Here is a 23,232-nt window from a genome sequence, read left to right on the forward strand (position 1 = left end):
AAGGCATGCCTGACCCTCTCAGAGCTCAAAAACTAAAAGGTACATCTTGAGAAGCATAGACCTGGGACTCTGTTTTTCAAGATAGGGGGTCTTGAGTTGTGGAAGTTCTCAGCGGTACAAAATACATTCCCCGATGTACCTGGACATTTTGAGATTAATGTAACTGCTGGGCCTAAATTTATTAAAAACCAGTGCAAAGCAGCACTGCAACCAAAGTTGTTTGTGATATGCCGTGCTAGGGGGTGAGAGCAGCTCAGGTCCATATTTACTAAATATAGCACTGCTGCTGTCTACCACAGTTCTGGAGCACAAACATGCTGCCTAGCGCTGGGTGCACACAATTAATTGCCCCATAGTTTGAAGGTTTGTGCTTGCTGCTTAGCTTAGGTTTTGTACTGGAAGGGTGCTCTTTCAGTACCAAATCCTAAGCTTAGACCATTTTTTAACATTTCACACATTGGAGTGTGTTGTACAGGGCAGCACACATTCAATGACTGAAATTTGAGAAGAAATGTAACAATTTTCTTTCTCAACTGCTGTAATAGTCTGACAATCATATATCTGGCCGTGGCTGGTAACATGGGAGCACCCATGAGCCACCCATGGGACGCCACCTGCCTTAAGGAAGAGAATTCCACTATTGTCACAACTTTAAGGGCAATGTTCCAACGCAAAAGCATTTTGGGGCACTTTGTTTCACTTTGCAAGAATTTATGGTGACATATACTGTTGTTTTACCAGTCCCCTGGTGTCTAGGTAGACAGATTTATAGACTAGAAAATCATATGTTGAAGAAATATCTCACAACGAATGGACATTAATTAATAGAGCAGATCTAATATGAAAATATCAGCTATAAGTAATGCTAGTTTTTTTGGGAGGAGTCCTGTAAGTAGAAGACAAAGACAATGCAGCATGAATAGAAAATATTGTGCCACTGGTTTTCAAATATTATTCAATTGATACTGTTTCTTTAGAGCTGTGTACCCAACTTGTTGCAATGTTACTACTGACAGCGTGTTAGTACTTATGCTACAATCTTTTAGAAAGGTCATTAAAGATTTTCCCCATTGATCGTATGGACCTTAGTTGGTTGAATTGCAGTGAGGAAAAAGAGAAGACATCAGCAGTGCATTTCTGACTTGTAAAGTCAATGCGACTCCACAATAAGGACCAAAAGTCACTAAATATGGTTACATTTGTTTATTTTAGAATATTAATCAATCAGTAAATAAATGGACAGACATAGATTCAATAGGTACAGCAATACAGCTGGTAAGCTGAAATATCTCAGTTAATGTGTAATAACATGACATACAGAGTAGTAACAGCCACAGAGATACAGAAACAAACTATAGTAAATAGGTGTTCCATAAGGATACTTCCCTTTTCTCTTCTAGATAAAGAATAACTATAGAATTATCTATCAAGGATTCTATTTAGGGAGCTTAGAAAGTGTCAGCATAATGCAGACCTCTGTAGCCTAGGAAAAGGAATATGTTTAGCATAAAGCTTCACACTCTCAAGGGCAGAAGAGAGGACTGTCTATCTCTGAGTCAAGAAAGAATCTGAACAACTAACTTTGGGAACACAAATTAAGACAACAGGAGCTTCAGTTACATTCCTATCTTTTCTCAAACAACCAGGAACCAACCAAATTATTAGTTTGGAGAAGCATCCACACTCTCTCCTGTTTGCATCGAAATTGAGACTGTAGAAGGCAACCTTGAACATGCAATTGTCCTGGTACATGATGAACAGAAGCCATCTTTTGACCATTATTTCTCCACGCTCTCTACCGAGTTTCCCTTCAGGCCTCACTATTGACAGGCTAATGCAAACAATATGCCTTTCTTTAGCTGATGAGAAACCTGATACCTCATCTGTGAAATGAGAGAAAAGCATACTGGCAAGAGTAAACACATTTCAACTGAGGCCTGTAGTCAGGCCAAATAAATCCAGCAGTAAGCATGAACTTCAAGTGCATTACTATACAGATGCACGTCTAACTTGAGTATAAAAGCAAAAACATGAATAAATGTGAGCATGATTACATGTTTATATTGAATAATAGTGTACTCGTATATAAATTCCTAGCCTCTACAGTGATTGCATTTCATTAGTACATTTAGTTGCTTCGCACACATTAATGAAATTAAAACACAATATAATATAATGTTGTATATGAGTATATAGTTGTATAATTACAACAACTGAAGGCTGGAGCATAAATTACGCTACTCCACTACTATGATTTGCAAGCAATTCATTTATTCTGTTTAGGGTAGCTCTGTTCACGTGGAATCAAGGAGAACTTGAAGGGTTGGGGTACGTTTGCCAAAAAGATCCCGATTGGGCGTGCATCAGTTTCTTCAGGGCTGAGTAAGGGCTTCAGTGTGAAGTTCTGTAAGATGCTTGTGATATAGATGAAAATCTCCATCAACGCAAAGTTTGCTCCAAGGCATATGCGTTTCCCTACAAGTAAGAGAATGAAAAGATATTAAAAGGATTGCCCGATTCAGAACTTTTATATAGCATACATGAACTTGCTGTTCCAGGACAAATATACTTTTAACAAGCATTGGTAAAGCCAATGGCTCATGCAATTTGGCTTTATAAATGGAGACCGATTGACCTTGCTAATGTTTTTTTCCGATGCATTTCAGCCTCAGCAAAAGCAAAAAAGTAGTTTTAAATCAGCAAAAAATTGAAATGATACACAGCACACATGCATTATCACACGTGCTTCGATGTCTCATGATGCTGTGGCAGACACAAAGTCACCACACATGCACGCTTTGTGACTTGGTGCAGCAGTCATTTTCCTTTACTTACCATTCAAAGATGGCTGACTCCCAAGTTTGAATGGTAAATAAAAAAAACCATAAAAAGTGAATTGGGCCACATTTTTTATCAAGAAGATAACACCCTCACAGAAAAATTACAGTGCCTACCCCAACCTCCAACATATAGATTTGTTTGTGGAAAAAGAAATTGCTAAGCAGAGGAAATATACATGCACTATTCCAGTGTTTCCACATCTAATAATTATCACCAAATGTCCTGATTTCTTTTTAGTAGGTAACTCCCCATGTCCACATTTTCCCCTTACCCCAAACACCCAGGGGTGCCTGTCTGGAATATACTTATGCTTCCTATTTCGTCTTTGATTCTGTCTTATTCTAAAGCAAAGTAGTAAATTGCCCAGGACCCTCATATTCCAAGGGGGCCCTTGGTAAAGTGAATGGGAAATTCAATTAGTCCTTCCATGTACAGATCCACTCCTACACACTGTGCTTCCCTGTGCACAGTTGAGAGCTGTAGGCTTTGAGCCTGATTTACATCTTGGCAGACGTGTTACTCTGTCACAATGGTGATGGATAACCCGCCCGCCGAAATAAAAAATCTCATTATATCCTACGTGATTTATATTTTGGCGGACAGGTTACCCGACAAAGTAACATGCCCACCGTGATCTAAATCAGACCTTTATTTGTAAACTTATAATAAAAGTGCCAACTTTCCCAGTTAGAAAAATCCTCTTGTAAGAGTTTGGTTTTTAGAAATTGCACCAACGCCAAGCTTAAAAATATTACTTCCAGTTGCAAAAAGAACTGGCTTAATCTATAAATCCATGGTCATTCATGCTTTGTTTTGCTACTGTATGAATTGCTGGCAAAAGTCAGTTTGAGCTTTTGGTGCTCATTTCTGAATGTTTAATTCAATCTTGTCTGGCATCATCAGGACTTGAATTAGAACAAAATGTGTAATAAATTCGAATGTGTTCCAAACAGCGCCTCCCTCCCCTTCCCCCCACTATACATTCTTAAGTGATCTCTGGAAAGAGGCATCGTTAAGTGTCCACCACAAAACAAATAATATCTAGTGATGAAGTTGCGACAAAAACTGGTAGGTGCTGGTAAAAGAACTTTATTTGCAGCAGGGACTGCTCAACCGCCAACAGAACAGGCAACTTCATTCAACTGCTCAACATATTCAATTCCAGCATTCTAGGTTCTTTGTGGAATGGACACACGCAAGTACCCGTGAGGGGGGAGCATTTTACAACAGAGAAAAACGCAGTGAGGGAAGCCACTACATTATCCCCTTCCTCCTAATGTTTTTTTAAAAAGAAACCAGAACCAGGAGCAACAAAAGGGGAAGCAAGGTTAGACAGGAGGGGGAAAGGGGAGAGAGAGCAGACGTGCATATGAAAAGAAAAAAAAGGGAAGGCGGACATAGAAAGGAAAGAGAGAACTAAATTAGCAAAATCTCATAGGAACAGAATGGCTTCTATTGCTCCTAGGCAACTTCAGCGAGAGAGGAGCATCTGATTGTTTTTCAATAAACTCATCAGCAGAACTGCTAAACTAGCAACAGGGGGGAGCATATCCAGTCAACTCAACAACCTTGGACATGTTCCACAAATGTTTGTTGTTTTTCCACAAACCCTTTCCACAACCATGGGCTCAGAGAACCTAGCATCTCCTTTTTTGCTGTGAACAGGAATCTTCACACGCACTGTGTCCCCAACAACAAATGTACAAGGAACCGTTCTCCTATCATCAAAATAAGACTTTTGGAATAACTGAGCTATGGAGACATTTTCCCAGACGAGGTCGTCCACACCCACAATGGAATCCATCTTCACCCATTTAGACATCCATCCAGGGCACACCTTGTAGGAAGGCTTCCTTCCCCGCAACAATTTAAAAGGGAAAACTTTGGTGGATGAGTGCTGAGTGGTTTGGTACAACCATAGCACGGAGCGCACAGCATTCTGAACGATACAACAGCGCATTGTACACAGTTATTCCAAACCCTCTTCACTCGTTCCACAAGGCCGTTAGTTTGTCATTGATAAAGAGAACTCTTGGAGTGAGCAACACCACCTTGCCCTAGAAATTCTTAGGATTCCTGACTGACAAACTGTACCCCGTTGTCAGAAACAATGGTAGAGGAAAAACTCTCCTGCAGAAAAATGTAATTTAGGAAATCGATAACATTTTTGTAATCTGGCTAGAAAAGGATCTCTGGCCACTTGGAATAGTAATCAATGACAACAACAGCCAAGCGAGAAGAGGGAGGAAGAAGGTTGAAAGGACCAACCAGATCAATACCGATTTTCACTAGCATAAGTCTGGCCCTAGACACCTCTCACCTTTGGACTGTGAAATAAACCTGAAACTCCTTCCCCCCAAACCCTCCTCCATTTCATTGTAGGTTTCTAGATTGAAGCTCATATCTGGATTTCCATTTAACATTGAGCTATTGATTGCTGAAGATTATTTCTAAAATTAGGTCTAAACCCCATGGGTCACACTACATGAGAGAAAAAAGACTATTCTACTTTATTAACATCTTTAGGCATCTGAGCTCAACTGCATCATTGACCCTTTCTCCACTCTTGAAATTTATAAGCAATTTCAATAATGGAGCAATTTTTAATTGTTTAATTTCATTAGAATGTTGAAATGAGTCCCAATATACTTTTTTTAGAAGCTCTGACTCATTTATACCACATGGAATTTGTGACAACACAGGACCATGGATAGCAATTTGCATTTGAGGATGGGCCACACGTTTAAGTCTGGCTCAAGGCGCTGCTCACCTTTGCACTTTGAAATTACTCTGTAGCATCTCTCTGATGCATTTTTTTTAACATGATAGCGGATGATGACATCATCCAAATGACTTAAACTAAATATAGAGCTGCACAATTTTCCCATTTGCGAAAAACAGCGCTTTGAATTTTCATGAAATGCTGTGATATTGTATTTTTTGAAAATCGGTGGATTAGTTCGGAATCTAGCATAAATAGGGGGCTATTTAATGCGTAGGGTGTAAATCATACCCAATTTCAAATAACCTGATATTTGTTTCAGTCTAACCTGCCTCTCTGTACACACTCATTGCAATGGTTAGGCTGTTTAAAAAATCTTTTTGTGGAATATTCATTCTTCTGCGCACACAGCGCTTTATAAAGGATTACAAATTCAGTGCTAATGTCTTCGTCAGAATTGGCCATACAATTTTCTTTCCTGAACTATTAATTGGATTTGGAGAGATATCCTTTTTCATATCTAGGAAGACAAATGTTTTTACATTTGTATTTGTTCAAACCGCAGCTTCATGTAAAAATTGGAAAATCTACTTTTGACTGTAATGTTTGCTTACATGAAATTCCAGTCTTTCAAATTTAAGCTCCAGTTGTAAAATCAAACTGAAGTAAATTAGCATAAAGTAAGATGGTGATTGGTAGAATTAATGAAACAAGAAACCGTTTGATCATTGATATGAATAGGCTTAAAAGAAATAATGGCTGATTTAGGTGGTTTAGTGTTCTGAGGCATTCATGATGATCCATGTTTGGCCTTTTGGTGGTAGGTTCCAGTGTCAGTGGATCAATTTAACCTTTCATCCCTTTGAGATCACTAAAGTAAACACCACTCAGATGAGTAGCAAACAAAAAATCTGTTTTTCAGCACCACGATACCAAGATAAACATTTCCTTTTATTTAGGATTTATTTTAGACTATATGATTTTTAGCCTCAAAAACAGGAGAAAATAATAATTTATATGTGAAAGAGAATGTGCTGATATGAACACAGCTACCAAGACATTCTGTCTCATCAAAACGGCGGCTACAGCCAAGTAGGCTGCAAAATTACTAGGTGACCTGTAGTAAAGTAACAAAAATACTTGTGACTGAAAGTAGAAAAAGCAGCCAAATGGTAGTCCGACTAAACTCAGAATTGAACTAAACATTTATCTTGACAGGAAGGTAAGAAGTAACTTTTAGTAAATATACCAATCAACTGCTTCTTCGAGTGTATCAAGCTGGAGAGTATTTACTTTGTTCTTGGGGCTGCCCATTTCTAATAGTTTATGTCCATTATCATAGTCATGATAAAAGCTGCTTCCTGAGCATTACCTGTCCTGCCACCTTAAGAGTGCACACACACACGCACACGTGTGGACACACACACATACAGACAGACACACGCACACACACACACACACACACACACACACACACACACACACACACACACACACACAAGCACACCGAAACACATACACACATACACACACACACATGCACACACAAACACATTGATGCAGAACAGAGAAAAAGCACTACACCTAAAGAGCCTCAATCTTCTAAACTTTTGCATGGGTGCTGGGGAGATGCAAGGCATAGGGCTTGATTCACAAAGGTACACTTACACTCCTGTCTAAGTTTACTACTGTTAGGTATTCACAAACTACGTTTTACAACTGCTAATAATTAAGGGTGTGGAGTTCCCACACACAGAGACACTGCAATCGGGGCAGAGAACTCTGCACACCTGAGTTTAGGGAGTGCATAGCCGTAAAACTCAGCACGTAGTTGTGAATACCAAAGTGTTGTAAATTTAACAAAAGTGTAAGTTTACCTTTGTGGATCAAGCCCATAGAGTGTATTTACTAACCATTTCAAAGGTCCGCTTGTCAAGCACTAAACTTCAGTTCGTCATGGGGGCACTCATGGAAACTTTAGGAATTTTGCACAAAGGTTGAACAGCACTACCTGTAAAGAAGTATTTATTCTCAAAAACTGAAATCTGACTGATACCTGTTGAGAATGGCATGAAGGCCGGGTTCAACTGGAAGCAACCGTTTTCATCCAGAAAGTGGTTGGGGTCAAAAGTGTCAGGATTTTCATACATGGTGGGATCAAAATGCACGGAAGTCAAAAGAGGTATGAATTCGGTTCCCTGAAAAACAAATAAGAGACTATAACAAGACGATAGGGAAATTGAATGCTTACAGCAAAAATGTCAGGACCAGCATCTTGAGATGTTAGGCACCATGTGAGGTTTTATTTTATGAGTTGATTGAACTAGCATTCTGTTCTAGAATCTATATGTCGCCAGAGTATAGAAGACTGAAGATCTTCTTTATGTTTAAGTAGACTGTGAAGTTCCATTGTCGCCTGTTGCCTGACACTTACTTTTGAGCACTTACAGACAGGCATGCATTTTTCTTTACCTTTCTGGCCATTTTGGAACCACTTCTTTACATTGCACACATCAATATATCTAAGAATTGTGAGGGTCACAGTTTGTGATGCCCATTTAATGCTGGAAATCAGACAGGCATGATTTGTAGTTTGTTTGGACTGCCCCTTTTAGGGCAGGATAGGAATCATTTTCATATTGCTGTCCTTTTTTGAAGTGCTAGAGTGAGCAAAATAAAAGCAAAAAATATTGGATGGAATGTGACTGACAGATATTACCAATGGACCAGATCAATTCTAGTTTCCATTTCACTTTTTGTTGTGTGCCCAGATGTGTGCCCTGTAACCTATTGTGCCATAGGCACTCAAGCTCCACCCTGCAGATGATGCCCAACAAGCCCAAAACATATCTGTGTCCTATTATGAACCTGGTCAGAGGGGCTGTCACCATAACAGTTGGGTCAGACTTTAAGTGCTTGACTTTCAGTGATCTGTTTATTTTTACTGCCTGCGTAGAATATCACAGTAAGTGAATGAATGATGGAATAGAATGTGGAATAGAGTATTCAGTCGTTGTTTTGCATAAGGTCATTCCACTTATCTTTCTTTTTCTCAATGTGGCATGCTTTCCTAAGTGATTCACCTAATTGGCACTGATATTTTCAGAAGAGTTAGTCTAATAACTTGCTGTGCCATATACACTCAGGCTACTTCTCAATGATTAGGATTTGCATGGGGAAAGATATATGGGATCGCTTGTGTTTCACGTCAGAGGGGACATAGCCCTGCAGTTCAGGCTGACAGCGCCTTTTAAACAAAAAGACGGAGCTTAATGTGACGCCCAGTAATTACCAGTGAAAGAGATGAATTTGAACGTTCTGTCCATTTTTCTGGAGTGTGGCCAGTTCTTGTCTGGCAGTAAACTACCAACTTTACCTTCAGAACTTTTTAGATCATATCAATGCCAATTTGTGCAGTTTCTCTTTGGCAGTCATTAGTTAACGCTTTAAGGGCCTGATGTCCAAAGCATTTTGTGATCGCAAAATCTGCAATTAAAAAAAACACTGGCTTTGCAACCACGAAAGACTGTTTAACCATTTACAAAATCCATGTTATGAGACAGAAGAGTGTTTCCGACCCAATAAAGAAGTTTTGTGACCCTGTCCATATCATACATAGAAGTGGAAGTGATAAGAGGGCCACCTTAATTTCTATGATTCGGAAAGTAATGTATCAATGTTCTTTTACAACAATTGTGGAGATAACCATCTCCCCAACAGAAAAAAAGACCAGAGGAATGCTGGGACCCTAAAACTGCCCCTCCCACCAGGAGTACATAAGCAGCACTTACCCAGCATTCCGCCTGTACAACAAAGCCCACACAGGAAGGCCGGCTGCCCGGGAGGGAGGGAGGGGTGTATGAATGGGACGAGGACAACGGGACCCGGAGTAATAAAGATTACCAGTGAGTAATAGAGCATTACCCCCAGGTCCCTTATGTCCTCGTCCTATTCATTGACAATGTGGATGTTAGACCTGGCACCTTGGCGTGAGTCTCCCTTCCACTTTTTGCTGATGTGCCTCCGATGTTTTGCTGGTTTTCCGATACTCAGGGCACTGCGCCACGGCTGATCCGTGCCGCAGTGCAAGTGCTCCCTACTGTAAATTGTACATACGATTGGTATCCATGATTGGTGCATTGGATTTACTGTTAGTCCCTAGTAAAGCGCACGAGAGAGTGCCGGGGCTTGTAGATGCCAATACTGCTGGTGGGCCTGCAGCGCTGGTTGCGCCACCCACCGAAGCAGCCGTAAAGATGTGTCTGGGAACTGCGACCGCAGAACCCGCGTGCGGTCTCGTACTGTCACGCTAGCTGGGCAAGTGTCCCCACTTGCCAGCACCGACCCTTCCCTTGACTACATATTAGTCACCCCTATGGTAGGCCTACGGGCAGGGTGCGTTGTAGGTGCAAGGTAGGACAAGCCCTGATGTGCGTGGCATGTCCTGGTAGTGACTTACAACGAAGACCGTACCTCACTACTGAAGGCTACCTGCTCCATTAGGCCAGACTGAGCTGCGAGGGTTATTACACCCTATAATCCCCGCAGGCTCAAGGAGCATGGTAGTGAGTCATGTTTAGTATGCCTGAACTCAGGATAAGGAGATATTTCTTGTAGTCAAGTTTATTTCAGTACCCTGGGTTTGCAAATGCTACTTTTAGAAAGTTAGCATTTGCTTGCTTAACCATTTCAGCCGCCTCTGCTGGTGTGTATCTGACTGTCTGGGATGTGTGAGTGACAGGGCTGGAGGGATGACGGGTGGTGAATGCGCAGATTACACCTTAGTGGGAGGTAGGAGTGCCTCTTGACTCGAACTGTCACTGTGCTCGACCTCCACAATGCTGGCTCCACCCTCCTGGGGAGCGGCGGATGACTCTGCCGGCACCTGGCCCAGGACGGGCGAAGCTCCCATCAACGAGGTACTCTGGCCACTCCTGTCCGGACAATGCTGGCTCCACCCCCTGTGGGGCGTCTGATGCGCCGGCCCCTCACACTGAAAGCAGAAGCCGGAGTACACCCGCGGGGGTACTCCAGAACTGAGAGTGGCTATGCAAAGGCCCCCCTGGCCTGCGAGAACAAAAGAATTGGCCTATAAAAGACGGAGCCCTGCTCCTTGAAAATTAGATCCGGTTTGGGCCACAGAAACACTCTGCCCTACGAGAAGGACCGTGAGAGACAAGGAAGGGTGCTGACTCTTGCCTGTGTCTGGTGCCTTGCTGCTGAAGGAGAGGAAGACAATAAGACTACGAAAAGACTATTGTGCTACTTGTGCCAAACTCTGCAAAGAGATCTCCAAGGGCTTGCAACTGAACTTGCCCCCTGACCAGCGTCCCAGGACCAGTGGACGCTACCCCCTTGGAAAGCGACTGCGGGGGCTGACCATCGCCGCAGCACTGACGGAGGAATCCCCTCTAAGGCATCAACATCCTCCCGACCACCGTGACCGGGGCCCAAAGCAACAGCAGAAGCAAAGTGAGGACCAGCCGCCGCTGGCCCGAACACCGTGACCGCAACTGCACCGGGAGCCCGAGAGCAAAGCAAAGGAGGACCCGTCCGGTCCAAGCTATCAAGGTGACTGCACGGCGAGCAGTCACTCACCTGCAAGGACGGACAGTTGCCCTACGAGAATCCGCAAGGTCGGTAAGCCTGCCCGACAGCCCAGCTGTGAGCCCACAGCTGCACCGACATTTGGCTGGGTACGTCCTGCACTTGGGGACCGTACTGCCGCTTGTCACAACCGCACAGCCGCCGCCTCCAGGGTCGGAGCGGACGACGAGGAAAGGACCCTGCCGCCACAGAACACCGCTGCCCCGGACGACCAGTGACCTGCTCGGCAGAAGAGCCGCAACGATCAGCGACCCCGGGAAGGCAACGCGACGTGGGACAGATCCCTTGGAAGCCGCCGGCTCCACAAGAACTTTGAATAACACCGGCCTACGGGCCTCAAGGGAACTTCCATAAGAACTGTGGTAACCCAGATTACGTAACTTGCAACCGTCTTCATAAAGTTATTGACTGTATTCACAAGCCTGCTTAAAATCTATATAAAGATATATATTTTTACAAGAATACAGTCTGGTCTCGTTGTGTGGTGGGTTGGTTGTAAAGGTGTACTGTTGCAAGTGTTTAACCCTATGTGCCCCAAAGATTAGCCTACGACTGCTTAAGCCACACTACCTAGAGGGTAAGCAGAGGTTGTCTGGAAGGTAACCCTCAGCCCTGACGAGGAAGAGAGAGTCCCTGCTTGTCGCTAGTGTTGCACTGCGCCAACTAGAGCCTCCCCCTTCCTACATTGGACGCAGCGGTGAGGATTTTTTCGAATTTACACTTGCGATAGTTATACCCGAGCTTCTGACCACTACACAAGGATCATGGTACAGTTACGAAACCACAGACTTTGCTTTTGAAAGAAGATTCCGCGTGCCAAAACCATGCCGGGCACGAAGAGCCTGGATGGAGCGGAGTCCACGACCTCTGAGGTGTTGGAGGTAGAGTGGGACGCCGCAAAGCTGGACAAATACTCAAAGATGGAACTGAAGTTTTTCTGTAGGAAACTCAAGGTTCCGCACGCTGGTTGCAAAAACAAACCGGAATTCTACAAGGCCCTGAAAGCCTGGGTGGAGTCCAGAAAGACCCCGGAGGAGCAAGACGTCCTCGCCGAGCAGAATGCAACGCCGGAGCAGAATGCACCTGGGGATCTGATCGATCTCGAAAGGCAAGACAGCGAGCACAGCTTTGGGAAAGGCCTGTCGCCAGAGGAGCTGGCGGACAGGAAGGAAACCCGGAATCACGAAAGAAAGTTGGCAGAATTGAAAATCCAGCTGGAGCTGGAAACCAAAAGAATGGCGCTGGAAGAGCGAAAGCACCAGATGGATTATGAAATCAAGATGAGGGAGATAAGTCTCAAGGAGAGAGACTTGGATCGGCCTCCCTCTGGTGGCAGCACATCGCCAGTGCAGGTAGAGTCAAGAGTGCACATCCCGAAGGACGTAGTTAAGGAGTTCTTTAAGGGGGATGACATAGGACAGTGGTTTAGGGCATACGAGGTAGCCATGTCCTCCCACCGGGTCCCTGACAAGGATTGGGGAGCGGGGTTGTGGGGAAGGTTCCTTAGCGAAGGGAGAGATACCTTGCTAGATTTGCCCGTTGAGAATCAGAGATCCTATGCCCACATGAAAGAAGCTTTATTAAACAGGTACGGGCTTACCCCTGAAATGTATAGACAGAAGTTTAGGGGATGTACTAAGCGGCCTGGGAATACGTATGTGGAGTATGTGACTTACTTTTGCAGAGCACTGGATGGTTGGGTGAACGGTAACAAAGTTAATGATTTTCAAGGTCTCTTTGATTTAATTGCATGGGAGCACTTGGCTGATCACTGTTTTCCTGAGTTACGCCAACACCTGATCGATAGCAAGCTGTCCAACCCGAGGAAGCTTGCTGAGGAGGCGGACCGCTGGCTCAGCACCAGGGTCCACAAGGGTCCCGTGGGAGATTCCGCCAAGAGTGGGCAGGGTCCCCAGCAGAAGAGTGGGGGGGACAAAGGGGGAAAACAGAAAGGGTTCCAAAAAGGCCCCCAAAGTAGTTCCCAAGGGAATCCGCAGCAGGGTTCTCAGCCTCCCCCACCCCCGAAGCAGAATGGGGCCCCGACAGGTAAACCTGTTCCAAAGGGGCCCTTCAATTGTTTCAAATGTGGCGAGCCTGGGCACATATCCAGTGACCCCAAGTGTCGCCTATTTGGAAAACCTGCACCCACTGGTGCTCCGCCCCGACAAGTGACTAGCGTTCACCTGGGAGAAGAAATGATAGTCCCGGGGGGTGGAGATCCCGTTCACATGACCCTGGTCTCGCTAGGAGACAGTGAGATGATCCCGACGAACTACCTGCCCTCTAACACTAAGAAATATGGGCAGGTGGTGATCATCAATGGCAAGGAAGCTGAGGCTCTTAGAGACACAGGAGCCAGTGTGACTGCAGTGAGGCAGCACCTGGTGTCTCAAGAGCAGGTTGTACCCCATGCCTACTGTAGGGTTATCAATGCTGATAATTCTGAGAGCCAGTGTCCGATGGCTCAAGTTCCCTTCGAGTGGGGGGGGGTCTCTGGTACTCTGCAGGTCTGTGTGAGAAAAACCATGCCTGTTGACTGTTTGCTAGGGAACGACTTGGAGCACTCCCCTCGGGAAAAGGTGGAGAAAGCGACTCACCTACGGATGGTGGGTCTGCCTGACTGGGCGTGCGTGACCACCCGGTCGATGGCAGCCAGTAAGGGTGATCGAGAGGTCCTGGGGCCTGATGGAGAGGCCCAGGAACCGGCTTTAGGGAGAAGGCGCAGGGGGCGCGGGAAACCGGCCCCTGAAGTTCCTACGGTCCAGGAGGAAGCAGACCTTGAGGGGGATGCCCTGGAGCCTACAGGGGAACAGATCGCCGAACTGGGGGACCTGCCTGAGCTGACCCATTGGCAGCAAGAAGGAGGACCCTCCAGGGAGGAATTCTGCAAGGAGCAGAAGGAATGCCCTTCTCTCGTGGGTATGCGGCAACAGGCTGCAGACCAGGCCAATGGTGTTCAGGCCAAAACACATTACGTGTACTGGGAGAACGACCTCCTGTATTCGGAGCCTAAGGCTGCTGAACCTGGGTCAGCCCGTGTGCTGGTGGTACCCCAGAAATTCGGAGCCTTCCTACTGGGGCTGGCTCATGATGTGCCTTTAGCAGGACATCTAGGGATGGACAAGACCTATGACAGGCTTGTCACCCACTTCTACTGGCCCCAAATACATAAAAGCTCAGACGCTTATTGCAGAACCTGTCCGACTTGCCAGGCAAGTGGGAAGACGGGAGGGAAGAACAAGGCTCCCCTCCAACCCTTCCCTGTGGTCGGTACGCCATTCCAGCGAGTGGGTATTGACATCGTTGGGCCTCTGGACCCCAAGACAGCCATGGGCAACAGGTTCATCCTGGTCTTGGTGGACCATGCCACCCGGTACCCTGAAGCCATCCCTCTGAGGACAGTGACGGCTCCCGTGGTGGGGCGTGCACTGATGGGAATTTTCCCACGAGTAGGATTCCCTCTAGAGGTGGTGAGCGACAGGGGGACCAATTTCATATCGAAATATATGAAGTCCCTTTGGCAGGAGTGTGGCGTAACGTACAAGTTCACCACACCCTACCATCCCCAAGGTAACGGGTTGGTTGAAAGATTCAACCGAACCCTCAAGGGCATGATAATGGGCCTGGAAGGTCCGATGAGGCGTAAGTGGGACGTCCTCTTGCCATGCCTGCTGTTTGCATATCGCGAGGTACCACAGAAGTCCCTAGGGTTCAGCCCCTTTGAACTGCTGTACGGTCACCCCGTGAGAGGACCACTGAGTTTGGTAAAGGAAGGCTGGGAGCAATCTCCCAGGAAACCTCCCCAGAATGTATATAGCTACATGCTGGCCTTCAGAAACCAGACCAGACGCTTCAGACAACTTGCCGAGGCAAATCTGGAAGCGAGCCAGGAAGAAATGAAGCGGTGGTACGATCAGAATGCCACTCTGGTCGAGCTTCAGCCTGGACAGGAGGTGTATGTCTTGGCCCCAGTGGAGCCCTGTGCCCTTCAAGATAAGTGGACAGGACCATTTGAGGTTGTGGAGCGCAAGAGCCCCGTGACATACTTGGTGGACATGCAGACGCCCAGGAACCCTTTACGGGTCCTACATGTCAACCGCCTCAAGCCCCACTTGCGAAGGTCCGAAGTGGGCATGTTGTTGGCAACCGATGACGGAATGGAGGAGGAGTCGGAGCCTCTTCCTGACCTCTTGGTGGCCTGTGAGAAGGATGGGTCTGTGGATGGAGTTAACCTCTCACCCTCCCTGACCGCCGAACAACAGGAGGACTGCCGCCAGTTGCTGGGACAGTTTCCAGACCTGTTCTCCCTGGTTCCGAGTGTCACAGATTGGTGCGTCCATGATGTGGACACTGGAGACAGCTTACCGGTGAAGCATAAGGCTTACAGGGTAACTGACAGGGTCCGGGCCTGCATCAAGGAGGAGGTCTCCAAGATGCTTGCCCTCGGGGTGGTTGAGTCTTCCAGCAGTCCTTGGTCCAGCCCCGTGGTCTTGGTTCCGAAGGCTGCTGCGCCGGGAGCCACACCCGAACTCCGGTTCTGTGTGGACTACAGAGGACTCAATTCAGTCACGAAGACTGACGCGCACCCCATCCCCAGAGCTGACGAGCTCATTGATCGGCTAGGGGCTGCCCGGTTTCTCAGCACGTTTGATTTAACGTCTGGGTACTGGCAGATCGCCTTGACCGATGGGGCAAAGGAGAGGTCGGCATTCTCTACACCAGATGGGCATTTCCAGTTCCGGGTTATGCCATTTGGAATGAAGAATGCCCCTGCCACCTTTCAGAGATTGGTCAACCAGGTGTTGGCTGGACTGGACGAGTTCAGTGCCGCCTACCTGGATGACATCGCGGTGTTCAGCGGCACCTGGCCCGAACACCTGCGACACCTCTGGGAAGTGTTGATGGCCCTGCGCAGAGCAGGCCTCACAATCAAGGCAAGCAAGTGCCAGATTGGGCAGGGTTCAGTGGTGTACTTGGGACACCAAGTTGGGAGTGGCAAGGTAGCCCCCTTGCAGCCCAAAATCGAAACCATCCTGGCTTGGGAACTCCCCAAGACCCAGACGGCAGTGAGAGCCTTCCTGGGGCTCACTGGGTATTACAGGAGGTTTGTCAAGGGCTATGGCACGATCGTGACCCCCTTGACAGAGCTGACTTCGAAAAAGCAGCCCAGGAATGTGATTTGGACTGACACCTGTCAGAAAGCTTTCGACACCCTGAAGACTGCCATGTGCACGGCGCCCGTGCTCCTGGCCCCAGATTTCTCCAAGGAGTTCATTGTGCAAACAGACGCTTCAGAGCATGGTGTAGGGGCTGTTCTTTCACAGATGACTGAGGAGGGCTTTGACCAACCCGTAGCCTTCATAAGTCGGAGGTTACTTCCACGGGAAAGTAGGTGGAGTGCAATAGAGCGTGAAGCATTTGCTGTGGTCTGGGCGCTGAAGAAGCTAAGACCCTACTTGTTTGGGTCTCACTTCCGAGTTCAGACGGACCACAGGCCCCTCAGATGGTTGATGCAAATGAGGGGTGAGAACCCGAAACTGTTGAGGTGGTCCATTTCTCTACAGAGTATGGACTTTACGGTGGAACACCGCCCTGGCACCGATCACGCCAACGCTGACGGTCTGTCCAGATTTTTCCGCCTTAGTGATGAGGAACTCCCTGGGGAAGGGTAGTTCCCCCCACATTTCAGCTGGAGGGGACACATGTTAGACCTGGCACCTTGGCGTGAGTCTCCCTTCCACTTTTTGCTGATGTGCCTCCGATGTTTTGCTGGTTTTCCGATACTCAGGGCACTGCGCCACGGCTGATCCGTGCCGCAGTGCAAGTGCTCCCTACTGTAAATTGTACATACGATTGGTATCCATGATTGGTGCATTGGATTTACTGTTAGTCCCTAGTAAAGCGCACGAGAGAGTGCCGGGGCTTGTAGATGCCAATACTGCTGGTGGGCCTGCAGCGCTGGTTGCGCCACCCACCGAAGCAGCCGTAAAGATGTGTCTGGGAACTGCGACCGCAGAACCCGCGTGCGGTCTCGTACTGTCACGCTAGCTGGGCAAGTGTCCCCACTTGCCAGCACCGACCCTTCCCTTGACTACATATTAGTCACCCCTATGGTAGGCCTACGGGCAGGGTGCGTTGTAGGTGCAAGGTAGGACAAGCCCTGATGTGCGTGGCATGTCCTGGTAGTGACTTACAACGAAGACCGTACCTCACTACTGAAGGCTACCTGCTCCATTAGGCCAGACTGAGCTGCGAGGGTTATTACACCCTATAATCCCCGCAGGCTCAAGGAGCATGGTAGTGAGTCATGTTTAGTATGCCTGAACTCAGGATAAGGAGATATTTCTTGTAGTCAAGTTTATTTCAGTACCCTGGGTTTGCAAATGCTACTTTTAGAAAGTTAGCATTTGCTTGCTTAACCATTTCAGCCGCCTCTGCTGGTGTGTATCTGACTGTCTGGGATGTGTGAGTGACAGGGCTGGAGGGATGACGGGTGGTGAATGCGCAGATTACACCTTAGTGGGAGGTAGGAGTGCCTCTTGACTCGAACTGTCACTGTGCTCGACCTCCACAATGCTGGCTCCACCCTCCTGGGGAGCGGCGGATGACTCTGCCGGCACCTGGCCCAGGACGGGCGAAGCTCCCATCAACGAGGTACTCTGGCCACTCCTGTCCGGACAATGCTGGCTCCACCCCCTGTGGGGCGTCTGATGCGCCGGCCCCTCACACTGAAAGCAGAAGCCGGAGTACACCCGCGGGGGTACTCCAGAACTGAGAGTGGCTATGCAAAGGCCCCCCTGGCCTGCGAGAACAAAAGAATTGGCCTATAAAAGACGGAGCCCTGCTCCTTGAAAATTAGATCCGGTTTGGGCCACAGAAAGACTCTGCCCTACGAGAAGGACCGTGAGAGACAAGGAAGGGTGCTGACTCTTGCCTGTGTCTGGTGCCTTGCTGCTGAAGGAGAGGAAGACAATAAGACAACGAAAAGACTATTGTGCTACTTGTGCCAAACTCTGCAAAGAGATCTCCAAGGGCTTGCAACTGAACTTGCCCCCTGACCAGCGTCCCAGGACCAGTGGACGCTACCCCCTTGGAAAGCGACTGCGGGGGCTGACCATCGCCGCAGCACTGACGGTGAGGTTCTGTGAAATCTGAACCTGTGTTTAAAATATCATTATTCTGCTATGATTTTGATATCAGAGAAACGAAAATGGCAAGTTTAATATGTGTGTGTATTTTCTTCACAATACAATGATGCATGCAGGAGTTATTGGCAAATTCATTCTGAGCCCACAGGCCCCAGGTTGTGAACAAGCGTCCATTTTAGTTGTTGCCCTTTACATAGGCATATACATGAGCCAATGATTCTTAAAGGACACGTATTCCTTAGCTTGAGTTCTTCCTGACTCCCATTTGACCTGAACAGGCTGAATCTGCCTACGTGATGTTGGCCTCACCAAACCAGTCCATGCCCTCTAGTCAATCTATATTAAAGATCTGAGCAACTTGTTGTGTACATTGGCCTGAGCAAGATTAGAAGGCCGAATACAGTAGCCATGCCTGTTTATGACCCACAAGCATCCCTTATCCTACATTTCTATCTTCCACACCTGGCTCTGTTTCTCTGCTTCTGGGCTTTTACAATGGGGAGGTGACTGTTTATATGATGGGGAGGAAACCAGTTCTATTGTGAGCTTCTTCGGCCTGCACAGGAAAATATGTGAAGCTTGACATATGTTCATGATGGAAGATGGGTTGGTCAGTTTGGGCAAGTAGAATGGAATTCATAATTATAGCCTGCTTTGTTATGGTACCATGGGAGCGACCTACAATGATGTGTGTCACAGCAAGAATGTGAGCCTAGGGGCAAACTTTTTGTATAAAAAGCCTGCCTGAGAAAGCTCAGGCAGGCTCCCTCTTTCAATTGTAAAACTACGGTTGGACGACAAAGCCTCATAATTAATTATAATAAAGATGTCTTTTGATTTTACAGATTGGCTGTCAATTCCTATTCTGCTTTATTATGCAAACTGCTGGATAGATCCCTGGTGGGGAGAGTGAGTCATTTTCCACTTTTCCTCAGTTGGCTGCCCAACTCTGGGCCTTATCATGGAGTGGTTATCTGCAGGAGTGTTTTGTCAAAGGATGGAAAAACTGCTGGGGAAGACAAGACAGAATTCTACCAAAAAGAGGTACTCTGGGCACAGGGTTTTCTGGGGGATTATCTGTCTCTGTGGCCCAGTATGTTTTTTGATTTTTCTGACTTAAGACTCTCCTAAAGATGTCACTCCTGACTAAGGAACCCATTCTTTTTTTTGCTGTAAGTATTTTTTTAACAGACTGTTAGTGCAGTGGGGAATTGACAGTTATAATCTGGACAAATATTTGTGTATATGCAAATTGCAATTTGTATAGGCAGTTGAAGAGATATTTTCTCCATCTGTTTTAGTTGAAGAATAAAAATGGGTCGCTCCCAGTCCTTTGGTTCTGAGTCCTTAGTTATTTATTGGTCGCAGAAATGTGACGCAGTCCTTAGTTATTTATTGGTCGCAGAAATGTGACGCTTTGGTTTGGGTACCGGTACATTTGGTTCATTTGGTAGGCCTTTGGTTGCTGTGGTTCAGATTATCGTTGGATAATCTTCCTCAGTATTGGTTCCTTAGTTTTATTTGAACACTGCAGTATTCAAAAACCGTGGGTCACGTACATTTGCGTGTATATCGTTGGAGATAGCCCCATGAAGTTTGAAACCCGACTAGTGAGCGCAGATGCCTGGTCGCGGTATTTTGTTTTGTATTAGTATTGACTAGGTTGCAACAAAGGATTCCCAGTTGGAGGATTCGCGTCTGATACCTCCGGTTGGAACTCCAATTTATGAGCTCTCTCTAAAAAGTCTGTGAGGCTGTCTCTTTTGCAGCCTTCTGGAAATCTGTTGAAGAATTAAAAAAAAAAACCCAAAAAAAAAATAGGAACTAAAACGTTTTTGTTGTAAATATGGTTTACAACTAGTATTGGCAGGTTATTTTTTAACACAGTCTGTAGGCTGTTCCTTGTTCCTGTCCTAAGTGTTGACCTACGGGTTAAAATGTGTGTTTAAATGTCTATGTTGTTTTTGGGTTTTGTTGTAAATTGCGACGGCGCTATGTACAAGAACGGCGCTATGTACAAGAAATGGTTAGAGCGCGCTGTTTTGTGTGTCCTGAGTGTTTGACCCCCCTTTCTGTTTATGTCTGAAATGAGCTCAATGTGAGTGGTTCACATTTAATGGATATAAATGAAGCCCTAGACAAAAACGAAATTACATGTTTCTGCAAAAATAAATTAATGTACAGCATTTTCACTTAAATGCACTGTGTTAGATGTTCACAGCCAAGTCTTTTCAGCTGCAGTATATCTAATAAGAATGTTCATTCAGCCAGCACCTCTCTAGTTAAACACGGGTGGCGGAATTTTGCAAACAGTCCTTTTTAAAAAAAATTGTGGCACAGTAATCTCACGCAGTCCCAGTTAGGCAGCTGCGCCTAGGCTTGTGTGTTAATATGTATCTAAATAATAGGCAAGGGATGTAGTGAGCATTTTATATGTAGAATAGTCACAAATAGCAATAATTAGGCTTCATTAGGAAAAAATAATTATTAATTATGAAATATAATTATTAAAAACAAGTGCTACAAAAATCGTTTTTTAATATTTGTGAAGCTTAACACTCATACTATGACCCCCTAGCATTAAAATGTTGATTTAAGTTATGTTGTACCACGAAAATGACCAAACACGTCTGTGCGCAATTTCCCTTACCCTAGGCGCAAACAAGCTCATTTCTATAAGGTATAACTTAGTATTTTCAAAAGTATGACTCATAAATCAGGTATTAGACATTCTAGTAATACCCATTAAGCAATAAAACTATAGAATATTTATTTCTTAGTATCCAGAATGCAAAAGTCGATTTTCAGACAAATAGACTGTTTTAAATGGTTTCAGGGCCCCTGTTTAAAGTGTCTCTTTAGTAAATACATACATTTAGATCTTAATATATATATTTGCAGGTTGTGCCTTCTTAGGATTCAGCGAGGCAATGTGTCATAGAAATTGTTTTAAATATAGTGAAATATTGCAGGTTATGTGGAAATGGTTAAACCTACTGGCCTTGTCAGCTTCAGTTACCAGGAGCAGGGGACTGGCAGAACCTGTATAACGTGTTCCAGCAGTAGCGGCCGAGATGTTATCTTGTAAGGCTGTCTTGTTGACATTTGTGACCTTTTAATTAGGGCCTCGCCTGTGGAATGCAGCATGACATGGTTAAACATGATGCTAACTTCAGCTGCCTCTTTGTATTTAAATCCCTGCCATGGTCCTGACCTGAGGTCACTTGAATAGCCTGACTTGCTCAGATAAATTTAATTCCTGCTCATGTTCATAATTTAAAAGTATCTTCTTAGAGCGTTACAAATCTGACATTAGCTGGGATGGGATTTTCGTTTTTGGGAACTAAAATGAGCAAAGGATGCAGGGCACATGTACAGCAAATGATGATTGCATTTTAGCCAAAGAATAAATAATAGCTCCAGCATGTTTCCCACAAAACGCTTGTTGTTCGGTAAATTATGTCATCAACACATTTATCTCAAATTAGAAATACGGCAGGGCTGACACAGCATTGCATCCCGCTAATAATAATAAAAGGAACACTATTTAATTTGTAAAACTGCAGCCTCATTTGTCAGTGCCCTGAAGGATTGTAGAGCCCACACGTGGTTTGCATAGCTCCCAGTTGCTTTCAAAATGCTGCACACAAGCGCTTTATATGAGATGTAGTTGATTGTATATGATTTAAATCTGTAACCTTCATTCATTGCAGGCTGGCTTGTTCTCATTTGCCGCATTCACATTACATCTGCGTTAAAAGCGCACATCTGAGATAATAAACAAATAGGAAAGGTATTCCTCATGCAAAATTGTAGCACCTGCACTTCATGTCTTACAAATTAAGCACTGTGTAAAATGAGGAAACATGATTTCAAAAGGGCAAATGCAAAAGTGATTTCTTTGAAAAAAAATATCAAACATTCTGCTAAATGATCTGTAGAACTGGTATATGTGTGTCTCCATGCTAGGAACTAATTTTTTTTGTTGAGTTTATTTGACAAAATGAAAAACGAAGTGTTACATTGAGTTTTAGATAAGCAATAAGTAGAAACTCTTCCCCAAAATTCTGCAACTTAAAGGCCTTAGGCCTGAGTGAGAATGGGCGTTTTTGCAAGGTACATGAAAAAAAAAAAAAGGTTACAGGTAAGTAATGAAAAGTTTTTGTATGTCACGTTGTGTCATGTTTTGTAGTCTGATAAAAAGGGTTATAATTGATGTTGTATTATGAGAAATGTGTGTGTTGTGTATCTTTTCTGCTTCTGCCTACAGATAATTCATGGATTAATTCACAAGACACGTGAGTTGGCTGGTTGAAGAGAAATATTTTTTTTGCGTAATTTCTTTAAGAAAAAAATGTGTGCGTTTATGTTTCATTTATACATTTGGTCCACTGAAACGCGTTATTTGACACAGCGACATTATATTTTACAGCAGAGTATCAATTACCTGATGCCCTGCTGTCAAAAGAAGGGAATACTTGACAATTGAGATTGAGCTGCAGGTTTATAGTGTAAAGTACATATGCCATAATATTGTGCATGACCGTTTATTCATATATGCTGTTTGTTTGTCTGGGCAATTTTTTCCTTGTGCTTGATATACAGCAAGTATATCTTATGGCTTGAGATGGCTTGATATGTGTATTTATTTTTTAATTTTTTGTCTGTATGTTCTGTTCTATGGTGCTACTTTGAATTACAAGTTCCCCTGTGTTGTGAAGGAACGCATATGACGATATGCATTGTTTCACAATAAATTGGATGAATTTGTATTAAGATAAATTTCACAGATATGGACCTCATACTGTGAGCGAGTAAGGCAGCAGTTTTTCCAGTGCATGCCTAAATTTGGCTGTAATGATTTTTTTAAGAAAACTAAAATGATATACTGGATTAAAGTGTGCTATCCGTTCT

The 23,232-nt window shown here is 45.1% G+C and overlaps 1 protein-coding gene across 2 annotated transcripts in view; it reads right to left on the minus strand.

Annotated features, from left to right (window-relative positions):
- Positions 1 to 1,188: 1,188 nt before the first annotated feature.
- LOC147690364 (cytochrome P450 2F2-like) overlaps positions 1,189 to 23,232 on the minus strand; it is an 818,967-nt gene continuing 796,923 nt past the window's right edge. For both annotated transcript variants that reach the window (XM_086937998.1, XM_086937999.1), the window contains 2 exons: positions 7,620 to 7,761; positions 1,189 to 2,475 (listed from right to left, as the gene is read on the minus strand). In XM_086937998.1, coding sequence (XP_086794124.1) covers positions 2,267 to 2,475; positions 7,620 to 7,761 — 351 coding nt within the window. In that variant the 3' untranslated portion in view covers positions 1,189 to 2,266. The remainder of the gene's footprint in view (positions 2,476 to 7,619; positions 7,762 to 23,232) is intronic.

The sequence above is a fragment of the Lissotriton vulgaris genome, chromosome 9 (genome assembly GCF_964263255.1).
Source record: "Lissotriton vulgaris chromosome 9, aLisVul1.2, whole genome shotgun sequence".
Classification (NCBI taxonomy): Eukaryota; Metazoa; Chordata; class Amphibia; order Caudata; family Salamandridae; genus Lissotriton; species Lissotriton vulgaris.